The following is a 24,670-nucleotide window of genomic DNA, read 5'->3' on the forward strand; positions in this document are numbered from 1 at the left end:
TGTCGCTCGTCGTTGATTTTTAAGCGATAAATAGGTCGCGCTATAATTCATTGATGACAATTCAGTCATGTGATCTTCGCTAAAAAAAAATGAGCGATGAACATTCATACTTATACGAGATACGACCACAGTTGCCACAGTTGCCTTTCGATTAGTGTTCCATTAGAGAATCGACAGAGTTCCTACTATGTTATTTTGCCAGAGATCAAAATTTGATTGCCAATATCAAAATTTGTGTTGTTTTCTAATATGTTTATAGAAAAAAGGGTTAGCTGAAAACCGATTTTTCTAAAAAGATTTTTCTAAAAACCGGAGGAAAATCGATACATGCATTTAAAAAAGAAAGGTCACTAAAATTTCGAATGGTCAATTGGATTTTTCAAAAAACTGAAATCTCTGGTCGAAAACCGGAGAGATGGCAACTATGGACACGTGTTTGTATCAAAGAGTGCGTAATGCGACCTATTTGTGATCAATCTGATGATCAGACAGCACGACTACATCCTGCATGAGCGGTTTGTTGACCCAGCTTTCAGATAGTAAGACAGATAAGGGAGATGGCGAGAAAAACGTCCCACTGCTGAAGATGGCTTTGACGCCTCTTTCGTCATCATTGTCATCGTCCATCGCCTACATCATCCGTCGCCTCCTACTTCAGCTCACCCTTTACGGCATACTCTTCTGCGTGTCGTGTGATTAAGCACGATTGGCGAGAAGTTTCCGAGTGTTTGAGCGTCTGTGACACGCGGATGTAGAACAAAGTCGTGACTTCGTGACGAGGCAATTTTCTTTTTTCCTTCTCTTTCGCGGAGTTTTCCCTCTCGCAAATTCCTCTGGTTTTCACGCGGATTAGTGGGAGATTGCAATCCAGTGTTTACGTCGCAGTACGGTGCCATCATGGGCTTGGAGAGGTGAGTGAGATCGTTCGTTCTTTTGGATCTTTTGTGAAGTTTTCATTAAAGAATTTCATCTCTGATCGCTCGTATGGACTTTGGATATTATTTTTTTTCAAACACGTATTAAAATACAAAATTTATAAAATAGAACTACTCTAAAATACTAAATACTAAATTACTAAATTTTAATATGTATCTTTCTGAATAACATTAAATAATTTACTTACACTAACTAAATATTTACTCGATAAAAAATGATGAGTTAAAAATTAAATTAATGGTTTTTATATAAAATAAATATATGTTTACATTTAGTAAATATTTACTTAGAACTATTCAAATAAATATTTATTAAATTTTTGTATAAATATTTATTATATTTAGTTTTTTTTTATTTGCAACACATGATATAGAATCAAAGATATTTGATGAACATAATTGATATCAATTCTATAGTTACAGTGTACTTTTTATCTGAGATTGTTACTTTGCTCTTTCATTTTATTCGATAAGTTAATTGCTGTCAGTACAGACGATAAACATAACATTCTCTTCGATAGTTCTATCATATCATAATATTGTTATCGCAATTAAATATATGTCAGTTTGTAAAAGCGAAGAAGCTTATGTAAAATCATCAGTTTTGTTTTAATATCTTTATATTTGAAAAATCATTTATGAAACAAGTGATATATCAGTTTTGTTTTAATATCTTTATATTTGAAAAATCATTTATGAAACAAGTGATTCACTAAACTGATCAAATCATATACATTTGGTATGGTATACATTTAATCGATTTCATGAGTTATTATAGGTACATTCAACAGAAGTCGGTACTTATTTTTAAGTAAGCATTTTGCGTCGATTGAATTATAATATATATTTGGATCTAGAGGAATAGAGTCCTATAATAGCAAGAAAAACTTCCAACAGGCGCAAAATAAATATTTTGCTGAACATGGTCATTGTATAACCGAAGTGTTGATGTTAATGTTTTTGTCTATACATGTTAAATTCAATTTAAATATTGTGAATATTTTCAATACAGTGTGTATGTGAAAAGAGTGGAGTGCCAATTTCTAAATTTAACATATTTAACGGGATTGTAACTTTATGCGGCCATACAAACAAATACGGAACAGTGCATTACTGCATAAAAATATCAAAGAGGGGTATTGAACTGTATGCGCTGAAACGTAAATGAATAAACATATCATTAAATTGACCGGTTGCGCGCCAATTATTATGTTGGCGTTATTTTCCCGGCATAATTTTACAAAGTTAAAAGTATCAAACCAATTTTGCCAAACATGGGAAAAACACTCCTGTTAACGCTCGATAATGCTGTGTTATTATGACATAACGAGACGATAATTATAAATTTAAAATCCGCTTCCTCATATACAAAGCGACTAACAATCTCATTCTTATTAATATAATTCACAAATTCGTCATATATATATAGATACAGCCATCAATGTCTCTCTCGATGTATATTATTTTTGCATAAAATACAAGTTAAATATTCAAGTGCGAAGAGCAGCAAATACAATTGCCGAACCAAGTTTAGGAATTGAGTTGCATGTCGTTAAAATAATGGTCTGGGTCAATACTTATATGTACTAATGTATGCAAAGTATATATAGAGTTATAAGAGAGAATGTCGCGCAAGCGTCAGATATTGGCATGTGAAACTTTACTGATAAAATTTTCTGAACAGAGTTTGGGCAAGAAATTTTACGAATTTCAGTTTTCTTGAAAACGTCTAAAAGCATCTAAAAACTTTTTGAATTAATAAATGAATAATTACAGATAGAAGGAAAATAATAGATAATAATAGATTTATTTTTTACTTAATTTCAAATTATTTTAATTTCAAATACTTTACTTCAATTAAATTTGCATATTTGAAAAATAATTTTAGATGGATACTGATAATGGAAAATTTATGATGAATGATGATCTTCTGAGACTTTCTGTTGTTGAAGAAAAGAATTTTATTACGAAATGTGCAGTTTGATTGCGATAATCATTAATTATAACTCATAATAGAGTACGTAGTATTTCAGTATTCATTTAGCATTTTATTTTGCCTTTTCATTAAGCACATCACGTATATTTCTCTTACAGTTCATTGCCACGATACATACATCTATGTCAATTAAGATTCGGTAACCATCAAATCTTGCACAATGAATACTAACGTTGATTCGTACAAGACTGATTCGCAGAAATCATACTTAAATCTTTATTTTATTTAATTTTCATCATATTTTTATTACCAATGCGCGTATTGCAATTGCTCTTTCACGTTCACACAACTCTAGATCAAAAGGATATATGTAATTGCGAATGAATTCTATTATTCCTTTATATACGAAACAAAGTACGTTTATGAAAACGTTATTTAAGTGACAAGCAATTTACATAATCTAATTCTTCTTTTTCTATTTTTTCTTTTACGTTATTTTAGTTTACGTAATCTAATTTTTTTAGGTTCTATTATCTCAAAAATTCGCTATTATCTAAAAAACTACTACTAATTTTTTTCGTATAATTAGTTAATCGTAATAACAAATTATATTAATCAGTATCATACTTAATTAGTATCAGTTTGATACATAATTAAGTTAATAGGTAAAACTTTATACTTGTCTACAATAAAAATGAATTTTTGCTTTAAAAAGAATAAATTAACAATCTAAGTATAAAAAAAATTATCTTTTCAGTGTGTCTTATAAAGAAATAGTTTTTTTAGTGCTGCTTCTAAATCGTCCTTCAACCTCGTCTCTCACATAATAAATTTTCTTTTCAATTCTTCCTCGTTTACAAATATTCGTAAGCACGTGTCACAGCGTTATAGTCCTTCAGTAAAACGGTATTTTGTTTGCCATTGAATAATGACACCCATGTGTTGAATTCGATCAGTCGATCGCTTTTATTCAATATTATATGTAACTGTTTTCGTTATTATCTAAAAATAAATCTGTAAATATTAGGGAAAATTTTACAGATAAGATAAAATAATTGAATATAATTCATTTCATCTTGATTCGAAAACAATATTTCACGTGTAAACAACTAATTTGTCGTCATAAGTAAAAATTTTCCATTATTTAAGAAATAAGGAAAGAATATATAAAAAAAAAAAGTGTAATTCTGACGCAATAGTATAAAAAAGCACATATATAAAACTAAAACAAAATTATAAAAAATTGTTTATAAATAATGGCACGAATTTTAAGTGCAATCCAGTTTTAAGATATTATTTTAATTTCAATTTCGTCGGACGAATAAACTTTACACAAATGTAACATAATTAATAGTGATATGACTATTTGCAATATGAAAGAAATAATATCTTTATAATCTTAAATACTAATTAAGAGATTAAGATTTTTATCAATATGTAAATGATAACTAAATTAATTGTAAGTGATAATTAATTATTGATCATTAATAATAATTTTGTTAATTAATAATTATCTAAATTATAATTAAATTATCGATTAATAATAAGATTATGACATACATATCAATATAATCATACGCGTTGTAATTTGACTCTGTTAAAGCTTATCATTTCAGTATGGTATTAAATCTTACTTCCATATTTTCAATTATTAGTATCATTAATAGCGTCATATTACTGCGTGATAAATGCGGTGAATGAAGAATGCCTACATTTTTTCCATAATTTATAACGAGACTATGTACTCTCTTAAAATTAATGAAAATTTTACTAATTAAATATTCCACTGATAATTAGAGAGTTTCACTTATTTTAAGTTCGAAGATTTACACTTTACTCTTCCGCCTTGTATCTTATTGATTGTGATTAGTAGAATCAAGATTTTTTACTGTAAAAATATTAAATAGCCGCATATACCAGCAAAATATAACCTTCAAAGCTTTCTAAATTTTTGATTGCTATTTCTTGGTAAAAGCTCTCATATCTATGGAAATAAAACTCGCATTCAACTACATAGTATTCATATAAATTCATAGAATTATATATTCCACCTTTGCTCCTAAATTTGTTATTCACATCACTATTTTCAGCGATCTAATATCACTGATTGGAATATAATTTACTACTAACGCTTATTTCTATCAATATAGATTAACTTTAATCTTATAATTGCTTCATCTTTCTCTAGTTCTAAGAATTAGAAAATGATAAAGAATCAGTTGAACTGAGATTAAAGTTAACCTACATTGATGAAAACAGGCATAACTGATTCTTTCCAGTGAGATCTCATTAAATGCAGTGGTATACTTTTAACTATAACTATTTATATATCTTCATTGCTTTTCAGTGATAAGATACTGATTCCATTTAAGAGAATGTTTTCATTTTGATATAAATTTAATTCGAATTAAGAATGGAATTTTTGCAAATTTGCACAATATTTTAATAAATTGAAATCTTTTTTACAATTAAAATAATTTGAAATAATTGATATCATTTTAATGATCATGAATTACTTTTAATCGACTCGAGACTCGACCGTATTACTTTAATATTATTTATTTATGATGAAAGTATACATATGATAACATATCAAAGATTGGAAGAGTAATTTAAGGAAAAGTTGTCTCTCTTCCGAAATGACATCTACGATTATATCTCAATAAATGCCACTCTTTTATTATTGAACGTATCTATATATCTGTGTAGAACGTATCTAGAAATCTCGTGTAAAAATCTATCACATATATATAAAACACCATAATTGGGTTGATCAGATTAAAAACTTGTCAAATATGTATTGTGATAAATATATTATCTAAGTAGGATATCGGTTAGATATCGTTAACACGTAAACCTGTTTCATCTTGTGTTCAATGTTATTTCTATAGGAATAAATTTAATTTGATTTAATAAATATGAGATGTCTCTCTCTTCGTAAAATATTGAAGAAAGATGCTGAGAGATTCAATTCTTTCTAACGGAGCACAGATGCTAAGAATAGGAAATGCGCATTCTGTACTTATTACATTTATGAATTTTACACAACATTGTCCGATTGTTAATAATGCTTAAAAGAATTAGTCGGGAATTAGTTACAATAAATTCATGAAAAGCCATAGATGGCTACAGATTATATTTGTTAACTAGTTTTAATTTATTTTTACACTTGTTGTCACGATATAACAAAATTGTAACTCATATAGCGTACACGAGAGAAGCAATGCAAGCTGGAACCGGATAGCTGAAACCAGTTACACGTATGTATGATATTTCTTCAGAGCCTTTCAATATATAGGGTAACGTCAAAAATATCCTTTCCGCGATTTTTAATATTAAATGAATCTTTATTCTCTCTCTCTCTCTCTCTCTCTCTCTCTCTCTCTCTCTCTCTCTCTCTCTCTCTCTCTTCCCGTTAATTACGCACGAGTATTGAACACGGAAAATATGTATATATTATACACAGCATATGTATCAAAATACCATTAAAATTGACTGCAGTACGAATTATTGAATACGAAATATATTTTGTGCATCACATAGGAATACATATTAAATTGCTAACATATTGAGCAACAGGATTGCTGATTAAACGTGCGATGGAGTTACGATTGCTTCCAATATTTACAAAATGTGCATACGTTGATAATATATTATAATTTATGTCGTTCTATGAATGAAAAAAAAACACGCATCGTACATTGAAGTAACAGTTTTGAATATTCGTCCAAGCAAGTATTCGCCGTTCCTCAATTTAGAAATCTTGAACACTTTCCAGCATGTAAAAGATACTTTATAAAAAATGAAATTGCTGTGCTTAAAGCTACTGCTAACATTTCTCAGACGATATAGATCTCGATTTTCTTGTACATTAATATTAATATATTTACGATAGACATTAATATTAATGTGCACGCAGAATGTTTTTTACTAGGTGATCTAACACTGTTCAGAAAAAAGATTTTTTTCGAACACTGGAACAAGACTAGTCACGTTTTATAGTTTTTGAAAATGCTGAATAAGAATGCGTTTTCCATATTGCTGCAATTTTGAAAAATTTGCAATTTAATTAATTAAAAACAGCTATTTTTATGTATTTTATCATGCTATAACAATGTATGACGTATTGGAGAAGTTTTAATATAATCAAAATTAAGTATGTTGCTATTAAATATGTTGACTTTCGGTCCTTAAGAGAATTTTTTAGTGTCGGTGCTAATAAAAGATTTTCATAGTTAAATATAGGGTTTATTACAAAGAAACTGTATATTAAGTCATTGACAATTTAATGAAATAGCTTTTGACTATATTTATTTAAACTTAAAAGTTTGTTAGGCCGTTGTATATAAGTCAATATAAAAATTAATAAATTCAAAATAGTGGATTCAGTATAGCGAATGTCAAAACTTGAAAATCTGGATTGTTATAAAATGTCAGATGTCTTTCATAATTTTGAATTTATCAAGTTTGACATCAGATTCTTATACAGCCTAAAAAAAACCTTTATAATATAACTAAATATAATTGAAAACTATTTGGTAAATCGTCAATAATCTAATTCACTTTTTCGCAATCGACCCTAAACCATTGAATATCTTATTAAGCCGACATTAACAAATTTTTTTGAGGATTGAAAATAACATGTTTAATTTTGATAGCAATAAAACTTTTCATATGGTAGTAATAATATGAAAATATACAAAAATTACACCTTTTTGCAACTTTAAGCATAAATTTCTCAAAATTATGACATGAGAACATTTAGAAGTTTCGTATACAGCGTTAAAAACCTACGGGACTAGTTTCGTTCTATTTTTTTTTTTATCGAACAGTGTAATCACACATCTCGAAAATGCTCTCCAAAGAGTTTTCGAACGTAGGGATTGTCCGGATTCGAACGGACAACATATCCATCAATAATTTCCACGCTCGTTTCTTTATAAGTTTAAGATAAAACGTTATTCCCCCACCGATTGTTTAGCCGTTCCCCACTTGCGCAAACATTATGTGACCATCGCGAAATGCTATTACCTTCAAAGAGACAGTAGGTACTTGCTGCTTTTGCGAGTTGGAAGCAGGCAGGTGCACATAAGGTCCAGCGGGTGTCCGGCAGTTGATAGTGGTGGTAGCAGCGACAATTCATTAATTCGCTTATCGAGCGATCGTCCCTGGACGAGCAAAAAGTGTAGCATGCGGCTCATGGCTTATGCGCGCAAAATCGGGTATTACGACGTTTAAAAGGCCGCACGCTCGTATTCGTGACAGAGACGCCGAGCTTAAGCGCTCCGATTTAAGGTAATAGAATATGTAGATACTGTCCAGAAGGATGTGCGCGTGGAAAACGTTTTCTCGCTCCAAGACTGTAATAAAAGCGAAAATCGTAAACGTCGCTTTTGTAAATTGTTTCCCAAAACGCGAATGCACACGATATGCGAAGAAAAGAAAAAAAAAACAATTATATTAGGTTGAGTAAAAAGTCATCGCGTATTTTTTAGCTCAAAGTTGTATATACAATATCTTCGTCAATAATGAATGAAATTCAAATTTAAAAAAAGGGTTTTAAAGCTTGAAATCTCTACTTTTAAAAGCTTATCACATTTTTTAAGTTTATATGAGTTTGATAATTTTTACGTACCAAAAACTACGAGCTGAAAAAAACGAAAAATTTTCTTCTCACTTTGTGGATTTGTAACGTGTCCAAAACGAATTTGAGAAAATTTTCGATTACCTATCGTGAAAGCTTGATACTTTCCCTACAAAATCGTTTTTTTTTAATATTCCTACGACTTTTGATTACTGAGTTATCGCGGATTAAATAAAAGAATTATTTTGACTTTAATTGCTCATAACTCCATTAAAAATTGTCGTATCGTATAATTTAAAAAAGAGATTTTTAAAGCTGAAACTTTACTCTATCAAGATATATTTATATTGTTGGTAAGAAAGTAATTGCGGTTTTTACTGATAGATGTCTTTTAAAAAAACGCGATGACTTTTTACTTAACCTAATATGTAAATCTATAGTCATCGACGTTATCAGCTGCAAAATATACACCAAAGTGTGTATTTTGCATATGAATATGTCGAAATACTAACAATACATTGTGATAACTGTACATGCGCATGTTAAAAAATTGATCTCTAGAAGTACAAGACACGGGATTGAGTATATTATCTGACTCTTGATAATTTTCACGATGATTATTGTTATGCTTATTAATGCTTATTAATACTTTTGATAATGTTCACGATAATTATTGTTATGCTTATTAATGTTTTCACAACAAGTAAAGTATTTCTAAGTACAAATACTTTTAAAAACGTAATGATAAAGACAAGTCAGTTGATGGCAGCTTATTAAGTTCCATTTTTATCTTACGCATATTCGAGTATCATTTAAAAAATTAATTTTTTAATAAATTTAATTTTTAAAATATTGAAGATTGTAATAATATGTATGCTCAAAATTGCACAATTTTCAGATCATCACTTGATAAAAAATCATTGCATAAAAGTGCATGTCGTTTTTTATTTATAAAGCAGTTTTTTAAATATAAAAATTTAAGATATAACCAATCCCAAATGTTAATTAAATATCATGTATATCACACGTATAATAGTATGATAGTATGCGTATAATAGTAATGTTTTGTTTAGTGTCGGTGATTGCGAAATGTTTGTTGACGTATCAATTCAACATATCGTTTCTAATACCATTCCACAACACACGAATAGATATTACTAATGTTAAATAAATTATATGACTTAAACATTTTATTATTTATTATATTTTAATTAACTTAAATATTTTATTATTTATCTTATATTACTTATTTTATATTTAATATGATTTTATGAGAAAGAACATGGCATGTACTTTTATTACTTTATTCTTCACAAATTTTCGTTGAAATCTTATTATCGAATTTTGAGATATTCTGTGTGTGTGTGTGTGTGTGTGTGTGTGTGTGTGTGTGTGTGTGTGTGTGTGTGTCTGTGTGTAATTATAAGTAATAATTTCGATATTACATAAATTGTTAATATTATTTACTAATAAGATGCAATATATATCTTTGTATAAATACAGCCCCATCATTCGAGTATTCGCATCTCCTAATGCTCCACTGCGATATCGTATTTAGAATCCGTGAGAAATCGCGTGACAACTCGACTATCACGTGGGAGATCCTCCGTTCGCAAATTAAAAGGATATAAAAAGAAAAAGAATCGTAGAACTAATGGCTCATTCTGTTGTTCCATTCGTGTGCCGTGCATTCTAAAGGCAAAGTACGTAAATCTCCTCAACATCCTCGAGATTAACTTGGACTATTTGGTTCACGGTAACTTTCTCGAGTCACCTCGCGCGAGTAATGATCAGAATATCAAAACACGCTCCATTAATTTATTAACATTGTCTAGTTTCTCGTAAACCTCGTTTTCACGGAAACAATGCCTGTCCCGCGTAAATCGCGAGAATGGATAAACTTCACTGAAGACTTTCGCGAGCGGCGTGCGTTTAATGCAACATCAGAATGGTATCGTAAAACCGAATACGTGCCGGTAGTTACTCCCTTTGTGCATTTCACCGCTCGATATGGTTAAAACAGTATCTCGTGACGCAATGGGATAAACTGCACAATTGTTTCAGCTATCTGGCACAATTGGAAGATTACTTTATCTAGTTCGGCGTTTCGATTTTCTTTTCGGTTTCTCTCTTTCGAGCGCAGCGGTTTTCCGGTTTCCGGTACCGTTGGGAAATCAATAGCCACGTGCCATACATAGAAGTTAACCGCGTGCTTGCGAGAGGTCAGCACGCAGTCTTCGGGGAAGCACTGGAATTTCTCCTGGTATTTTTCAAACATTTTACAATTATCTGTTTATTAAACATGATATTTCGCATATTTTTTGTAAAAAAATGCGGCTTTGCAAAAATATAGTCGAAAACGCGAGTTGTTCCTCTGTGAATTTATTAAAACATGCGATTAAATTACCTGATGACAGAAATCACTGCGAAACAAAGATTTATTATGCGTGTGTTCAATACACAGCAAACAGTGTTTGCAAAAATACTTTTTTGTTTATGATAACATCCTCATGCAGATTCACGTTGTAATCGTACAGGTGATCGTTTGCATAATGATTTAACGCTGTAAATCAAAAAGTCGAGAACGAATCAACGAGACTCCATACAAAGCGATTATCCAATCCGTGCCTTATCATTCCGTATTGTACGCGTAATACTTCATATTGCGCACAGCTTTACAGCTTCCTTTTTCGGTTCTTCAATAATTATTACGCTCTGATAATCCTGTTTCGAATACGTCATACTTTTTGCGTTATTTGCCGCTGGGCCGCTAACTTCCAGCACCTGCAACATCGTCGTTATATGCATGCGTTGTTTATATACCGCCGGGATAGCTCCGGCTACTCGGTGGAGAAGTCGTTTCCGAGGGCAGTTTCTCTCTCTCTCTCTTTCATTCTCTCCTTTCCTCCCCCCCCTCCCCTCTCTCTCTCTTCCGGTACTTTTTATGGGAAAAAGCTTTCTGTAGCCGCCTTCGCGCGGCGAACTGATCTCGTTTCTTTATGTAATGCCCGCCCAAGTCCGACGCGCGCGACTGGCATCATTTTTCATTCGCGATGTTCCCAGGAAACTTGAAACATAAAGCGCCAGGTTGAACTTTCGATCGGCCGCCGCGGCGGCGATTCCCGGCAAGTAGTATAAATTCTGAATATGATTGCAGCTTACGAGACGTAAAAGACGAAAGCATGCAGCTGTGCTGCTCAAGGAAGGACGAGGCTGATTCGCTGCGGTCGGGACTGGAAAATGGTACGAACGATATCCACACGTTGACGTAATCGTAAAATGGAAATGCAACGTGATCTCTGCGTCGGAAAAATAATCTTAAACGTAAACTGAGAAAAATTCCATGTAATAAAAATGCGCTACAATAAGACGTGTGTACGAGAAATACAAAAGTATTAGAAATGTCTTAAATATAACTTTCAATTTATAATAATTAAAAAAAAAAAAAAAGAAAACAAAATGAAATCGAGTTTAGTTTATATGCTTATAATAGTTTGTATACGAAACAATATTATATTAATTTATACATATATATGTAAAATATCTTGAAAGGAAAGTTTTATTTTTTTAAACTATTATATACATTCGAAAGTGTATGTATTTAAAACATTTCTAATTATAAATATACATAATTGTAGCTATAGTTTATACAGTATTTACAAAATTTTATTTTCAAAATTACTTTTTTTCTATATAATGATTCAAATAAAGTGTATTAATTTATATGGATTTAACGAACATTTTCTCGCAAATTTTGACTTAATGCAAAAATCTTACTTTTTATTGTTAAATGTCAAAGGAATTTGCATGAATCAGTGATAAATGTTGCCTGGTTTTATCTTACATAACACAGGCAAATTGTATGAAGTCTTATGCACACAGCCAGTCGTTTGAAGAGACGATTAAGATGGGCTTATATTTCCAGCCGGATTATTCTTCCAGTTAGCGTTGTTTAAGTATCACTGCTTAACAGTACTATTAAATTACTAAGTATACATGTATATACATGTACAATGGACGCTAGCTTGTTAAATAGATGTTGGAGATTATGCTGTAATTGTACGTCGACTCTAGATATCCGATTGTTCAATATTACATAACTGATTAGATGCTTAAGTATGCCGTGTAATTATTTATTTATGTTATGTGTAGTAAGAAGGATATTGTTGAGATTTGTCCTGGCACTTATATACGAGCAATACATCTTGTGTAACTACTAACTTCGGATATCAGCGATGCGCGCTGTTTCTTTTTTTGTTTAATCAATATCGACGCACGTAACGACAACGCTTGTTTAATCAATATCGACGCACGTAACGATCACGTTTGTTTAAATCGTATGTCTTGTTAGTTCTCTGCACACGCTCTGTGTGTTCGCATTCACTTGAGCTTCGTCAACAGGTTATGGGCCCAGAACGACGCGTAAATTAATTACAAAGTAAACGCGAAGTGCGTGTGAATTAATTACAAAGTGAACGCGAAGTGCGTGTGTGAACACAAGGAAAAAGAGAATAATAACCGATTCCTTTTTCGAGAACATCGAGAGTAACACGAGCGCGGAACAGGATGGCATCACAGCACACCGTCCGCATCGAGCCGCTTGGAAAGGACAATTATGATACGTGGCGCATTCAAATGGAGGCCCTGCTCGTCAAGAGCGACTCGTGGTCCATTGTAAACGGAGAAGAGGCGAAGCCGGAAGCCGTCGAGGGAAATCCGAACGCCACCGCTGCCAGAGCAGCATGGGAAAAAGCCGATCGAACCGCGAAGTCGGATATCATCCTAGCGATCAGTCCGTCCGAGTTGAAGCTTATAAAAGGATGTGCGACATCACATGCCTTATGGATGAAACTGCAGGCGACATATCAGTCAGCAGGACCAGCGCGGAAAGCGTCTTTGCTGAAGAAGTTGACACTTCACCGAATGGGCGACGGAGAAGATGTTCATAATCATCTACGCGATTTCTTCGACACCGTCGACAAGCTAGGAGAGATGGACATCGAGGTAAACCCAGATTTATTGACCGTTATGCTGTTATACAGCCTTCCGCCGGCGTTCGAAAATTTTCGGTGCGCTATCGAATCACGAGACGCGTTGCCGACGCCGGAGGCGTTACGCATAAAAATCATCGAGGAAGCTGACGCGCGCAGAGGCGATTTGTTTGTCGGTTTTCAAACGCCGAAAGCCCTTGCCGCGAAGATAACGCGCGCGAAGAGGGGCCAACTCGATCAGTCAAAGCCGAAAACGAAACGGGACGAACGACGTGATTCAAAAAGAGTAGATCTCAGTCGAATAAAATGCTATCGATGTAAACGCTTCGGGCATAAAGCGATTGATTGTGGAAAGTCGCGCGGAAATGACGAAGTGACGCAAAAAGTCGAGAACTTAAGCATGTTTGCATCGTTGGATTTTTCGCCGCCGCAGAACGCCTTCGAAATCAAAAGCGCGCCGGAACGCGAAAAATGGTGTCTCGATAGTGGCTGTTCCACTCACTTGTGTAGAGACATGCGTGATTTCTCAGAAATCTCGAAGATCGCACACGGAACGTTAAATCTTGCTACAAAAGCCTCCGCGGAAATCAAGGCTCGCGGAACAATTTCGTTTACGGGCGATGTCAACGGCGTAACGAAACAAGTGAGCGTAAAAGATACTTTACACGTTCCGGATTTAAGAACGAACTTGCTCTCAGTCGGAAAAATTACTGACCGTGGATATAAAGTAATTTTTGATAAGCTTACGGCGAAAATCGTGGACAAACGCAATAACAAGACAGTTCTGATCGCGGATCGAAAGAATGAGCTTTATTACATCCGCGAGTCAAAGTCTGAGTGCTGCGCGGCGATCAAGAATGAAGATCGAACTTTAAAGACCTGGCATCGAAAGATGGGACATTTAAATGTTCGCGATCTAATGAAATGTGTCCGAGCGGGCGACGTTCGAGGTATCGAAATAGACGACGCGACGAGCGATTTAGCATGCGAGGTTTGCGCGCGCGGAAAAATGACACGCGCTCCTTTTCCGAAAAGGACGGAACGAAAATCCGGTTTATTGGAAATTGTGCACACCGATGTCTGCGGCCCCATGCGAACTGAATCCATAGGTCGAGGAAGATACTTTGTCATTTTTATTGATGATCACTCGAAGTGGTGCGAGGTCCGCGTGATACGAGAGAAAAATCAAGCGTTCGAAGCTTTTAAAGAATTTAAAGCGTATGCCGAAAAACAGACCGGAAAACAAATAAAGCATCTGCAAAGTGACAACGGGAAAGAATATTGTAATTCCGAATTCGACGCGTTTTTGAAAGAGCACGGCATCGGTCGGCGACTTGCGACTACTCATACGCCGGAGCAAAACGGCGTGGCCGAGCGTCGGAATCGAACGTTGGTCGAGATGGCACGCTGTCTGTTGATACAATCACGACTCCCGCCATCTTTTTGGGCCGAGGCCATTAACACCGCGAACTATATTCGCAACAGATGTCCGTCGAGTAGTTTGAACGGAAAAACTCCTTTCGAGGCATGGACCGGGAAGCAACCGGATGTGAGCCACTTCCGAAGCTTTGGTCAAAATGTATATGTCTTAAATCGCGACCCCAGGAAGGGAAAATTCGACGATAGGTCGAAGAAAGGCATTTTCCTCGGATACTCGGAAGTCTCAAAGGCTTATCGAGTGTGGATATCCGACGAACGACGGGTCGACATTTCGCGCGACATCAAGTTTTTAGACATCTCGGAAGATACCATCGCGGATGATTTCGAGGATTTCTACGACGGTAAAGAGGAGTCTACTACCAAAAATGAATTGAGCGTGGAAATCGAACTATGCCCCAACAAGACTGTGACGGAGATACGCGAAGAAGACACGGTTTCCGAAGAAGAGGAGGAAGCAATCGAAGAACTCGTCGAGGATCGACCCAGGAGAGGTCCAGGTAGACCTCGCCTCTTGAGGACTGGATTGAGGGGAAGACCGAAGAAGGTACATTACCCGGCTCGTTTTGCTGGCGAAGAATGCGCGAATCTTGCCGAAATTCCAACGAAGATGGCCTTGGGTGGACCCGAGAAGAATCTCTGGATGGACGCCATGAAGTCTGAGTTGGAAGCTATTTTGACGAAAGGAACCTGGGTAATCGTAGATCGTCCCAAAAATCAGCAGACGATAGGCAGCCGTTTCGTTCTTCGTAATAAGTTCAAGAGCGATGGAACCTTGGAAAAGAGAAAGGCCCGCCTCGTCGCGAGAGGATTTTCACAACGACCTGGCATCGATTACGGCGACACTTTCGCACCCGTGGCGCGTATCGGATCTATTCGATTAGTGGCTTCTCTCGCCGCTAGACTAGGTCTCGAATTACGGCAATTCGACATAACCACCGCCTATCTAAATGGAAATTTAACTGAAGACGTGTACATGGAGCCTCCGAAACACATAGAAGAAGTTTTAGAAGAGATTGTGAGCTCGAGCGGAAAATCATGCTTGCGTAGCGCAGCATCGAAAACTCTCGAACAACTTCAACTTGGCGATAAGGTGTTTCTTCTCAAGAAGGCTCTATACGGTCTTCGTCAAGCTGGAAGATGTTGGTACGAAAGGCTACGAGCAATTCTGTACAAATTCAATCTGATTCAGTCAGCGTGTGATCCGTGTGTATTCTATCTTGGAGAACGAGAGAATCTGGTCATCGTTATTATTTACGTCGACGACATTATCGTGGCAGCTAGAAAGGACTGCGACACAGCGGGACGACTTTACGCTCATCTGTCAGAAGATTTTGAAGTCAAGGATCTCGGTCTTGCGAAATACTGTCTCGGTATTGAGTTCTCGCAGGAAGAAGGGAAGATCACGATGAATCAGCGAGGATACATCGACGACTTGTTGAAACGTTTCGGGATGGTCGATTCTAAGCCCGTGGCTACTCCCATGAGTCAGGGAACAAACTTAGCTCGAAACGAGAAGATCGAGTCAACACAGGTTGATGTGCCATACAGGGAGCTCGTGGGTGCACTCATGTACTTATCAGTGTGTACCAGGCCTGACATTGCACATGCAGCGAGCTATCTGAGCCAGTTCAACAACTGCTACGACTCCGACCATTGGACAGCAGCCAAGCGCGTATTGAGATACTTAAAGGGCACTCGAGATGTTGGTCTTATCTACGGAAAAGCCTCGGATCCATTGACAGGTTTTGTCGACGCCGACTGGGCGAATTGCAAAATCGACCGGAAGTCCTACACAGGCTTCGCTTTCATCCTTGCCGGATGCCCAATTTCATGGGAATCGCGAAAACAAAGGACGGTCGCTTTGTCTTCAATGGAGGCCGAGTATATGGCCATCAGCGACGCCACAAAAGAAGCCACACATCTCAGGCGTTTTCTACTCGAGTTGGGTCTCAACGAGCTCGGCAAGATCATTTTATACAGCGACAACTGCGGTGCTATCAAACTGGTCGAAAACCCGGTCTTCCATAATAGGTCCAAGCACATCGACGTGCGACATCATTTTGTACGCGGTATAGTCGAGAACGGTGAAATGAAGATCGTGTACAAGTCCACTGAAGATATGGCCGCCGATGTTCTGACGAAAGGACTGCCGGGTCCCAAACATAAAGAATGCGTCAAATTGTTAGGCTTAAGTTGCGATTACCTGCGTACTGATTAGCTTACGAATGTATTGAGGGGAAGTGTTGAGATTTGTCCTGGCACTTATATACGAGCAATACATCTTGTGTAACTACTAACTTCGGATATCAGCGATGCGCGCTGTTTCTTTTTTTGTTTAATCAATATCGACGCACGTAACGACAACGCTTGTTTAATCAATATCGACGCACGTAACGATCACGTTTGTTTAAATCGTATGTCTTGTTAGTTCTCTGCACACGCTCTGTGTGTTCGCATTCACTTGAGCTTCGTCAACAGATATAATGGAAGGTGTAATTGAAAAATCTTTCTCGCATCTTTTCAACAAGTCTTTTATGATATATAAATATGTTTTTTAGTTGATTTATTAATATTTTAAAGTTTTTAAAATAGTAATCTATACGAATTAACATAATAATATAACGTGATTCTTCCTGTTATGATCTTTCTCTCAAGAAGGACAGATTATGCGATTGAAAATCTTTACTTATTTGTTTTTAATAAGCCTGTGTATGATAAATATATTTTTTTATTAGTTGAATATTTCGTAATAGTGTCAAGTTTAATGACATGTGACTTTTCTTCCTATAATATCTTAATCGAGAAGCACAGATCATACAATCGAGTTTTTATTCATTTTCATAGGAGGTACGAAAGATCTGTTGATGGAGAACAATATAGAAAAATTTGGATTTTACCAGATAGTGATGTTCACATCTCTCAGTATACCGTTAATGCTATCGGCAGGATTTACGCTTTCTTACGTATTTACTGCGGGCGAGGTTAAATACAGGTATGTGCATATATATCTTTGCTAATTATTTAAACTTTCACGTGTATGTATATGCAGTTAAAATATGCATAATTCAAACGTATTTGCAAAACACGATATCGGATTTTAACATATTTAAAGCATATAAATGTTTTAAATTCGTTAGAATACAATGTTGAACTTTAAATTGTGTGGGAAAATTAAGGAAAGAAAAGCAATTGTTTAAATGCAGATGTTTAGTGCCGGAATGCGAGCATTCGGGGAACACGACGTTTGAACCGCCGTGGGTCAATGCTTCTGCACCGAAAATTGACGGGGTCATTTCCGGTTGCGCGCGTTACACGGTGCGAGATGATCGCCCGGGAATATGCACGGAAACATCATTCACCAACGTCACTTGCGATTGCGATTCTTGGATTTACGATCCGCAGGAGCATACGATACTCAACGAGGTAATGTGGCCCCCAGTAATCAGCGCGTATTTTTCACTCGTCGAAATTTAGACGCGACAGACTAATTTCCTTTTTCCTTTTCCTTCGCTTATTTCGACGCAGTGGGGCTTTACCTGCGACACTAATCGATGGAAACTCACAATGGTGGGCACAATGCAGAATATCGGTCAGTTCGTCGGCTTGATGTTCGCTGGATACATATCTGACAGGTGAGGGATCAGCGCAATATCCCCGGGGCTTTAATTAATTAACTACGTACAAAATATTGCGCAACATTCGTCGCGGATGTCGGCGAGGTCGTTTTCATTTTATTTATATCTTCATTTTGTTAAAAAAAAAAAAAAATATATTATATTATACAATTACATTAAAAACATAATTCTTTAAATTTCATTATATCATATGACGGCTAATTTAATTAGCTATTACGTAATAATATTTAGGATTTTATGTATATTAAACTAGCTATTCATATGACATTGTAACTTGTAAAGGATGACATACATGCATGACATACATGATAAATGCAAGTTGCGCTATTTTTTCCTCTAATTCTAGAAGGTCTAAAAATACATTATTTTTCTATATTTTTCCTTGTGAGTTAGATACAATCGCTCATATAATCGCACAGATAATCAGCTGTATTGTGAACGTTTTTTGTTATGCGTTTCTTAGCCAGCAATCACTCATGATTGATCACGAGATTAAATTCTTATAGTTAAAAGGATATATTTAATTTTCACATAATCCAAGATAGTACAAATAGTCTGTAACAATGTTTTTACAATTCTTCGATTTCACAGATTCTGGATAAGAAAGCATGGCGTATCGCGAAGAATTTCGCATTGCGGCATGGCAGAAATGCGCTTTGCTGGGACAATGTGCACATCCACGTTCATTCTTTTTTTTCCAGGTATGGGAGACGAACCTTTTTGACGGTGGCGACGTCTCTGTCTGGAGTCAGTGGCTTGATACATTCCTTCTCCGTGAATTATTGGATGTTTCTCGCATTCGAATTCCTCGATGCCAGCATGGCGGCTGGAATTTACAGCGCTGGATTTATTTTAGGTGCGTTAATAACGGAACAATAAATATGCTCGGGGAGAGCAAAAAATAAATGCGACACCTGTAAGCGTTATGTCGTTCCTGCCCTATTACGAGTGTTCACGGGCGGCGAAGCAAATTCTCGATGTAATGCTCTTTACTCGCGTTTGGAATGCAAATACGCGACACGCATAACGCAGATATTTTCGAGTTATTTATTCTGGATTTACCACGTATTTATTTAGTCGTTTATTAAAATTGTAGTTGTAGCTTTATGCGACATGCATTTAGATTCCTATGAAAATATATTCTGTGACAAAACATTCTCGGGAAATGTAATACTAACAAGCCATATGAAAGATAATAAGTTTTCACTAAAAAATTGTTCGAGGTTATACTTGCGGAAAATGAAAAGATAGAAAAGAAATATTGCACTTTTCTTAATGTATATGCGGAACAATTTGAAAGTACCTACGTTTTTTCTTCAAATCAGCGATTAATATTTATCTCTATTTATGAGATTTTTTATTAAACCGTCGATTAAATTTCTCGATTGTAGATTATATCAAGAGATTCGAAATTTTTTAAAATCTTGTATATCGCAGAATTTTTAAATCACCGACGCACTTGCGTTGATCGCACGAATACATTTTTCTACGTCCGCTATCGTATTATTACCGATAAATTGCATATTACATAAGAATCACGTATTATAAGATATGTATAATTAATTCCACGTTTCTCTTCACACAGTGTAATGTCCTTTCAACATAACTTACGCGTTATTACGTTCGCTAATAATTTATACACTTGTTCGCTCTCAGGGTTGGAGACGGCGAGAAAGAAAAACAGAGTCTTTGGAAGTACTATAATCTGCTGCATGTTTGCCGTGGGTGAGATTTTGCTGGGATTAATCGCAAGTTGGCTAAGATCTTGGCGAACGCTTCTTAGGGTAATATACGGGCCGGGACTGTTAGCCGTCTTCCTGCCTGTGCTCATTCCAGAATCAATTAGGTAATTCTTTTTAATCTTAATCAACACTCACGTATCGGTGAAACCTTTTCAATCGATTAGCAAAATTTGAAATCGTCGAACATTGTATATCTATAATTTACTGAAGTATGTGCGTGATTGATTCTCCTTCATGGATGTCTATCGGGAATTTAAAAATATAACATAATTATAACATAATTCATTGTATTAAAATGAATAAAAGATTGAAAGATTTATAGCTAGAATAATTTATTATCTTAACTATTATCGTATCTGCAACTTTTTATAGTAACAAACAACAATTAAAAAAATGGAATTTATTAAGGAATATTTATAGACGGTAAAATTTTTGATATATTATAATATTTTATCTGCGAAATATATATACATAATGCCAAGATTGGTAAAGACTAATGTTTTTTTTTTTTTTTTTTAAATAAAATATATTATTTCTTCTTAAACATATTTTTAATGCTTCAAATATGCTTTAAACAGTACTATAAATAGATATATTTAAAACATATTAAAAACATCAATTAAGCATGTTTTAAACTGTTCAAAACACGTTTGAAATATGTTTTTTATCAACCATGCATGTCATTTTCAAGGTGGCTGCTGACAAAGGATGAACATGAGAAAGTGGAAAAAATATACCGTAAAATGGCCCGGATGAACGGTCTGCCAGTAACGGACGAGGCCATCAATACGTTTAAAGAAATAAATGTAGATAAGGAGGAAACGGTATGTCACTTCTCTCTTTTTTGTCCTTACAAATTACACATGGTTAATTATAGCATTGAAAAAATGTTATCTGCGAGTCTATTATTTTAACGTACAGCTATCGTTCGTAATTTTCAGTACAATCAGTAACTTTTGCATTATTCCGTAAACATCAACGTAAAACAATGATTTGCATACGATCCTTACGGCTTCATGGTCATCTCATGATCGATATGATTGCTTTCAGAAAAGCAAGCTGGTGACATCAGATGAGAGGAAACCGATCGTGCAAGTTCTACATAGTTCAGTGATACTTATTCGACTGCTGATTTGCTCGTTCTGCTGGCTCACGAACACGTTCGTTTATTACGGACTGTCGTTGAATTCCGTCGCGTTCGCTGGAGATAAGTACATCAATTTCGTGCTCGTCGCGGTGGTCGAGATACCGGCGTATTGCCTCGCTTGGGTGCTGACCGATCACATTGGCCGTAAACCAACGCTCTCCGGCTCATTCCTGCTGAGCGGAGCGTTCTGCCTTGCAATCCAGTTCATACCGGCAGGTAAAGAGATAAAAAAAATGGAGGTTCCTCAGACAAGGATGGATCCTCGTTTCGTGGGTCGCGTTATAAAAAGCCGTTGAATCGCGTTTACGCCAGAGAAATTTTTGCGAGGGAAGAATTTCGGAAATATTTTTTTGAAACATTAATGTCAACGATGCGCACCTCGCTGTGCCACATATTCCTTTCATCATCAAGCTATTTAAGTGCTTATCCCATTTATTTTTTAACAAGGAAGAAAATAGACGTAACACGAAAATGAGGAAAAAGTCCTTTCGAAACTATTCGCTATTTCTTTCATGTTCGTTAATGCTATACATTCTTGTATTATACCATGAATGAATACATAAATGAATACGTAAATGTTAGACCGGTATTTCTAGTCAGTTCTTATTCAAGATCGCTTAAGTAGCTCAGTCTTGAGATATCAGAAACCAATTACAGAACCATATTAGCGTTTTAACATGTTACGTAAGACTGTCTTGAAATAAGAATAGACTATGAATACTGATCTTAGTGTCACGTTTCAAAGAACTTCGTTGACGTGATGATTTTTATTATGTTTTTATTCCTCTTTCTTGCTTCTAAGATTATATGTTTTATCGACACATAGGAGGAAGAAAAGGCGCGCATTGGAAGCTGTTACTTGAAAAAACTGCGAGATCTTTTTCATTGATTTTTTTTTCCTCTTCCCCGTGATCCCCGTATTCGCACGTGTCACTCATTCCGTGCTGGAATCATAAAGTTTAATCGCAAGAGCGCGCACGAGCGCACGGCGAGGGGCTATAATCGCGCGAAAATATAAGCTGTAAATGTGTGATACGCCGCGTTGCATATTACGTGTGTAATCCACATCCGAGGGCAAAAAGCGCGTTGAGACGACGCTACGTGCCGTCATCGTTCGGCTTAGTCGCGACCGTGTTGTTCATGTAATTATGTTGGTTATAATGGCCACTATGCCATGGCGCGCGATCCCGGTGATTTATCGCTGCTCTGTTCCAGGATCCTGGAGTTACGGGCCTTTACTTTTATACATGGCTGGAAAGCTGTGCATCACCATGGCGTTCGCTACCGTCTACGTCTTCACGGCGGAGCTGTTCCCGACGACGCTTAGGCACTCCTTGCTCGGAATTTGCAGTATGACAGGCCGCGTCGGATCAATCTTATCGCCGCAAACGCCTCTTTTAGTGAGTCAATAGACACCCATTATGACAATAAACAGATGTTTTCTCAACACGTGTTTCCCGAGTTGCTCTTTGATAACACCATGCTGTCGCAAACATTTTTCATATATGTTAGATAGATTTGATAGATCTGCGAATCTATCAGCATTCCTCTGTAATTTCAGATCTGACATTTTAGAAAACTGTTTTTCACAGATAATATTTTCTTTAAAAATATCACTTATGTATCTTCCCATTTTTAAATATGATAGATATGATTTTTATATATCAGTAGTATTTTATATTTCACGAAAGAGCTATGCAGTTTATTTCCGTGTCTTGATACATCGTTAAACGCCAATGTTTACCGTGGACACTACAGTTTACTTCATCATGGCGAGAAATAACCTGATACAGTATCAGATTGCTCCTCGCTCTGATGAAGTGAACGGCAACGTTCACAAGACGTTGGCATTTAACGATGTATCAAGATACGGAGAATAACTTGCAAACCGCGTAACTTCTTTGAAGAAAACACTTAGGAAGCTTTAAAAATATTATTAAATATATTTTACTTCCAACAAAAAAATATTTTGCAATGATACTCGCTATCTTTCTTATAATCACTGTTGAGAAATTCATTGTACGAACTACACTTGTCTAAAACGTTTCATTAATTACGTATCCTTATTTACGTTCAGGCACAAATAATGCCGTCACTGCCGCTCATCCTGTTCGGGTCCATGGGCATGATCGCGGGCGTCCTGTCTCTGATTTTCCCGGAAACTTTAGGGACGAAACTTCCGGATACTGTGTGGGAGGCAGAGAGGATCGGCAAGTCAAACGAGATTCGCGAAATTCCGGATAGTACACGCCACGCCAGAGAAGCAGCGCAGGACGCTAAGACGTGTTAAGTCTCTCTTTCTCTCTCTCTCTCTCTCTCTCTCTCTCTCTATTTATCTCTCTTTCTCTGTTTTTCTGTCTCAATACCGAGAGAATACGGTGATAGCTTTTAAAAGTTTACTGACAGCAACGGTCCCGCCAGATAGAGATAAGGGGGTGGTCTTCACCAGACTCGACATTTAAAATACGCGGAGCGCACAATTGATGTGGGGAGAGAAACGCAGTGAGATCTCATCGTACTCGCCGCAACAACGAGCGCAATGCACGCTCGCAGATTTTATCTGTCGGCGATTTGAATAAGCACGGCATATTCCACCCTGTAACTGTTTACCCTCCGCCGCCGCCACCACCGCCGCACCCGTCGTCATTTGTCTTACTCCCCCGCGTTTATCCGCTCGCGCGCGCGGAAGAGAAGGATTATAATATCTTCCGGTGAAGTCTCAGTGTTCTCACGGTATCTCGAAATCTTTCGAAATCTCCCCCGACGTGCATGAGCATGCAATTCGCGAGGTGTTAAGTAGAAATAGATCAGATCTCTGCCGCGCTGGTTCGTCGCATTCATATGATATATTTGTATATCTTCATCACCCATTACCTTTCGCTTCGTGAATTACAATGCTCGCACTGCATTAATAATTAAAATACCATTCTTAACTCGGGAACAGTCCTGGAGTATTTTTACACTCCCAGCGTTTCCTTAGGATAAAGAACTGATTAGTGTTCCAATAAACTGATTACCTTTATATATATTTATATTATATTAATAATTGATGATACTGCATCAGTAATTGATATCATCAGTTATTGTATAATTAAACAATTTATTGGAACTAATCAGTTCTTTTTCTTAAGGAAACGCTGGGAGTGTAAAAATACTCCAGGACTGTTCCCGAGTTAAGAATGGTATTTTCATGTTAAATTTAACTTTAAATTATTTAAAGTAAGTAAATGAGACAGTATCCTAAATTAATTTTTAAGATG

General features: G+C 35.9%; 1 protein-coding gene and 1 long non-coding RNA gene across 5 annotated transcripts in view; one reads left to right on the plus strand and one right to left on the minus strand.

Moving 5' to 3' along the window:
- The window catches only part of LOC108755405 (solute carrier family 22 member 5-like), a 24,659-nt gene extending 261 nt beyond the window's left edge, over nt 1–24,398 (plus strand). Inside the window, exons 2-12 of one of the 4 annotated variants that reach the window (XM_018498372.1) lie at nt 489–911; nt 11,613–11,698; nt 17,731–17,878; nt 18,090–18,309; nt 18,412–18,518; nt 19,223–19,377; nt 20,178–20,367; nt 20,955–21,087; nt 21,314–21,626; nt 22,626–22,810; nt 23,488–24,398. In XM_018498372.1, coding sequence (XP_018353874.1) covers nt 898–911; nt 11,613–11,698; nt 17,731–17,878; nt 18,090–18,309; nt 18,412–18,518; nt 19,223–19,377; nt 20,178–20,367; nt 20,955–21,087; nt 21,314–21,626; nt 22,626–22,810; nt 23,488–23,700 — 1,764 coding nt within the window. In that variant the 5' untranslated portion in view covers nt 489–897 and the 3' untranslated portion in view covers nt 23,701–24,398. Of the gene's footprint in view, nt 1–488; nt 912–6,097; nt 6,132–7,840; nt 8,167–11,612; nt 11,699–17,730; nt 17,879–18,089; nt 18,310–18,411; nt 18,519–19,222; nt 19,378–20,177; nt 20,368–20,954; nt 21,088–21,313; nt 21,627–22,625; nt 22,814–23,487 lie in introns of those variants that run through there. The other 3 variants (XM_018498373.1, XM_018498370.1, XM_018498369.1) reach the window with 3 other exon arrangements.
- On the minus strand, nt 9,915–13,256 carry LOC108755407. The gene is made up of 4 exons (XR_001939765.1): nt 12,233–13,256; nt 11,618–11,754; nt 10,863–11,522; nt 9,915–10,715 (listed from the first exon to the last, which is right to left on the minus strand). It is a non-coding gene; the product is annotated as an uncharacterized LOC108755407 (long non-coding RNA).
- Nucleotides 24,399–24,670: the final 272 nt, after the last annotated feature.

Source organism: Trachymyrmex septentrionalis, unplaced genomic scaffold (genome assembly GCF_001594115.1).
Source record: "Trachymyrmex septentrionalis isolate Tsep2-gDNA-1 unplaced genomic scaffold, Tsep1.0 scaffold87, whole genome shotgun sequence".
NCBI lineage: Eukaryota > Metazoa > Arthropoda > Insecta > Hymenoptera > Formicidae > Trachymyrmex > Trachymyrmex septentrionalis.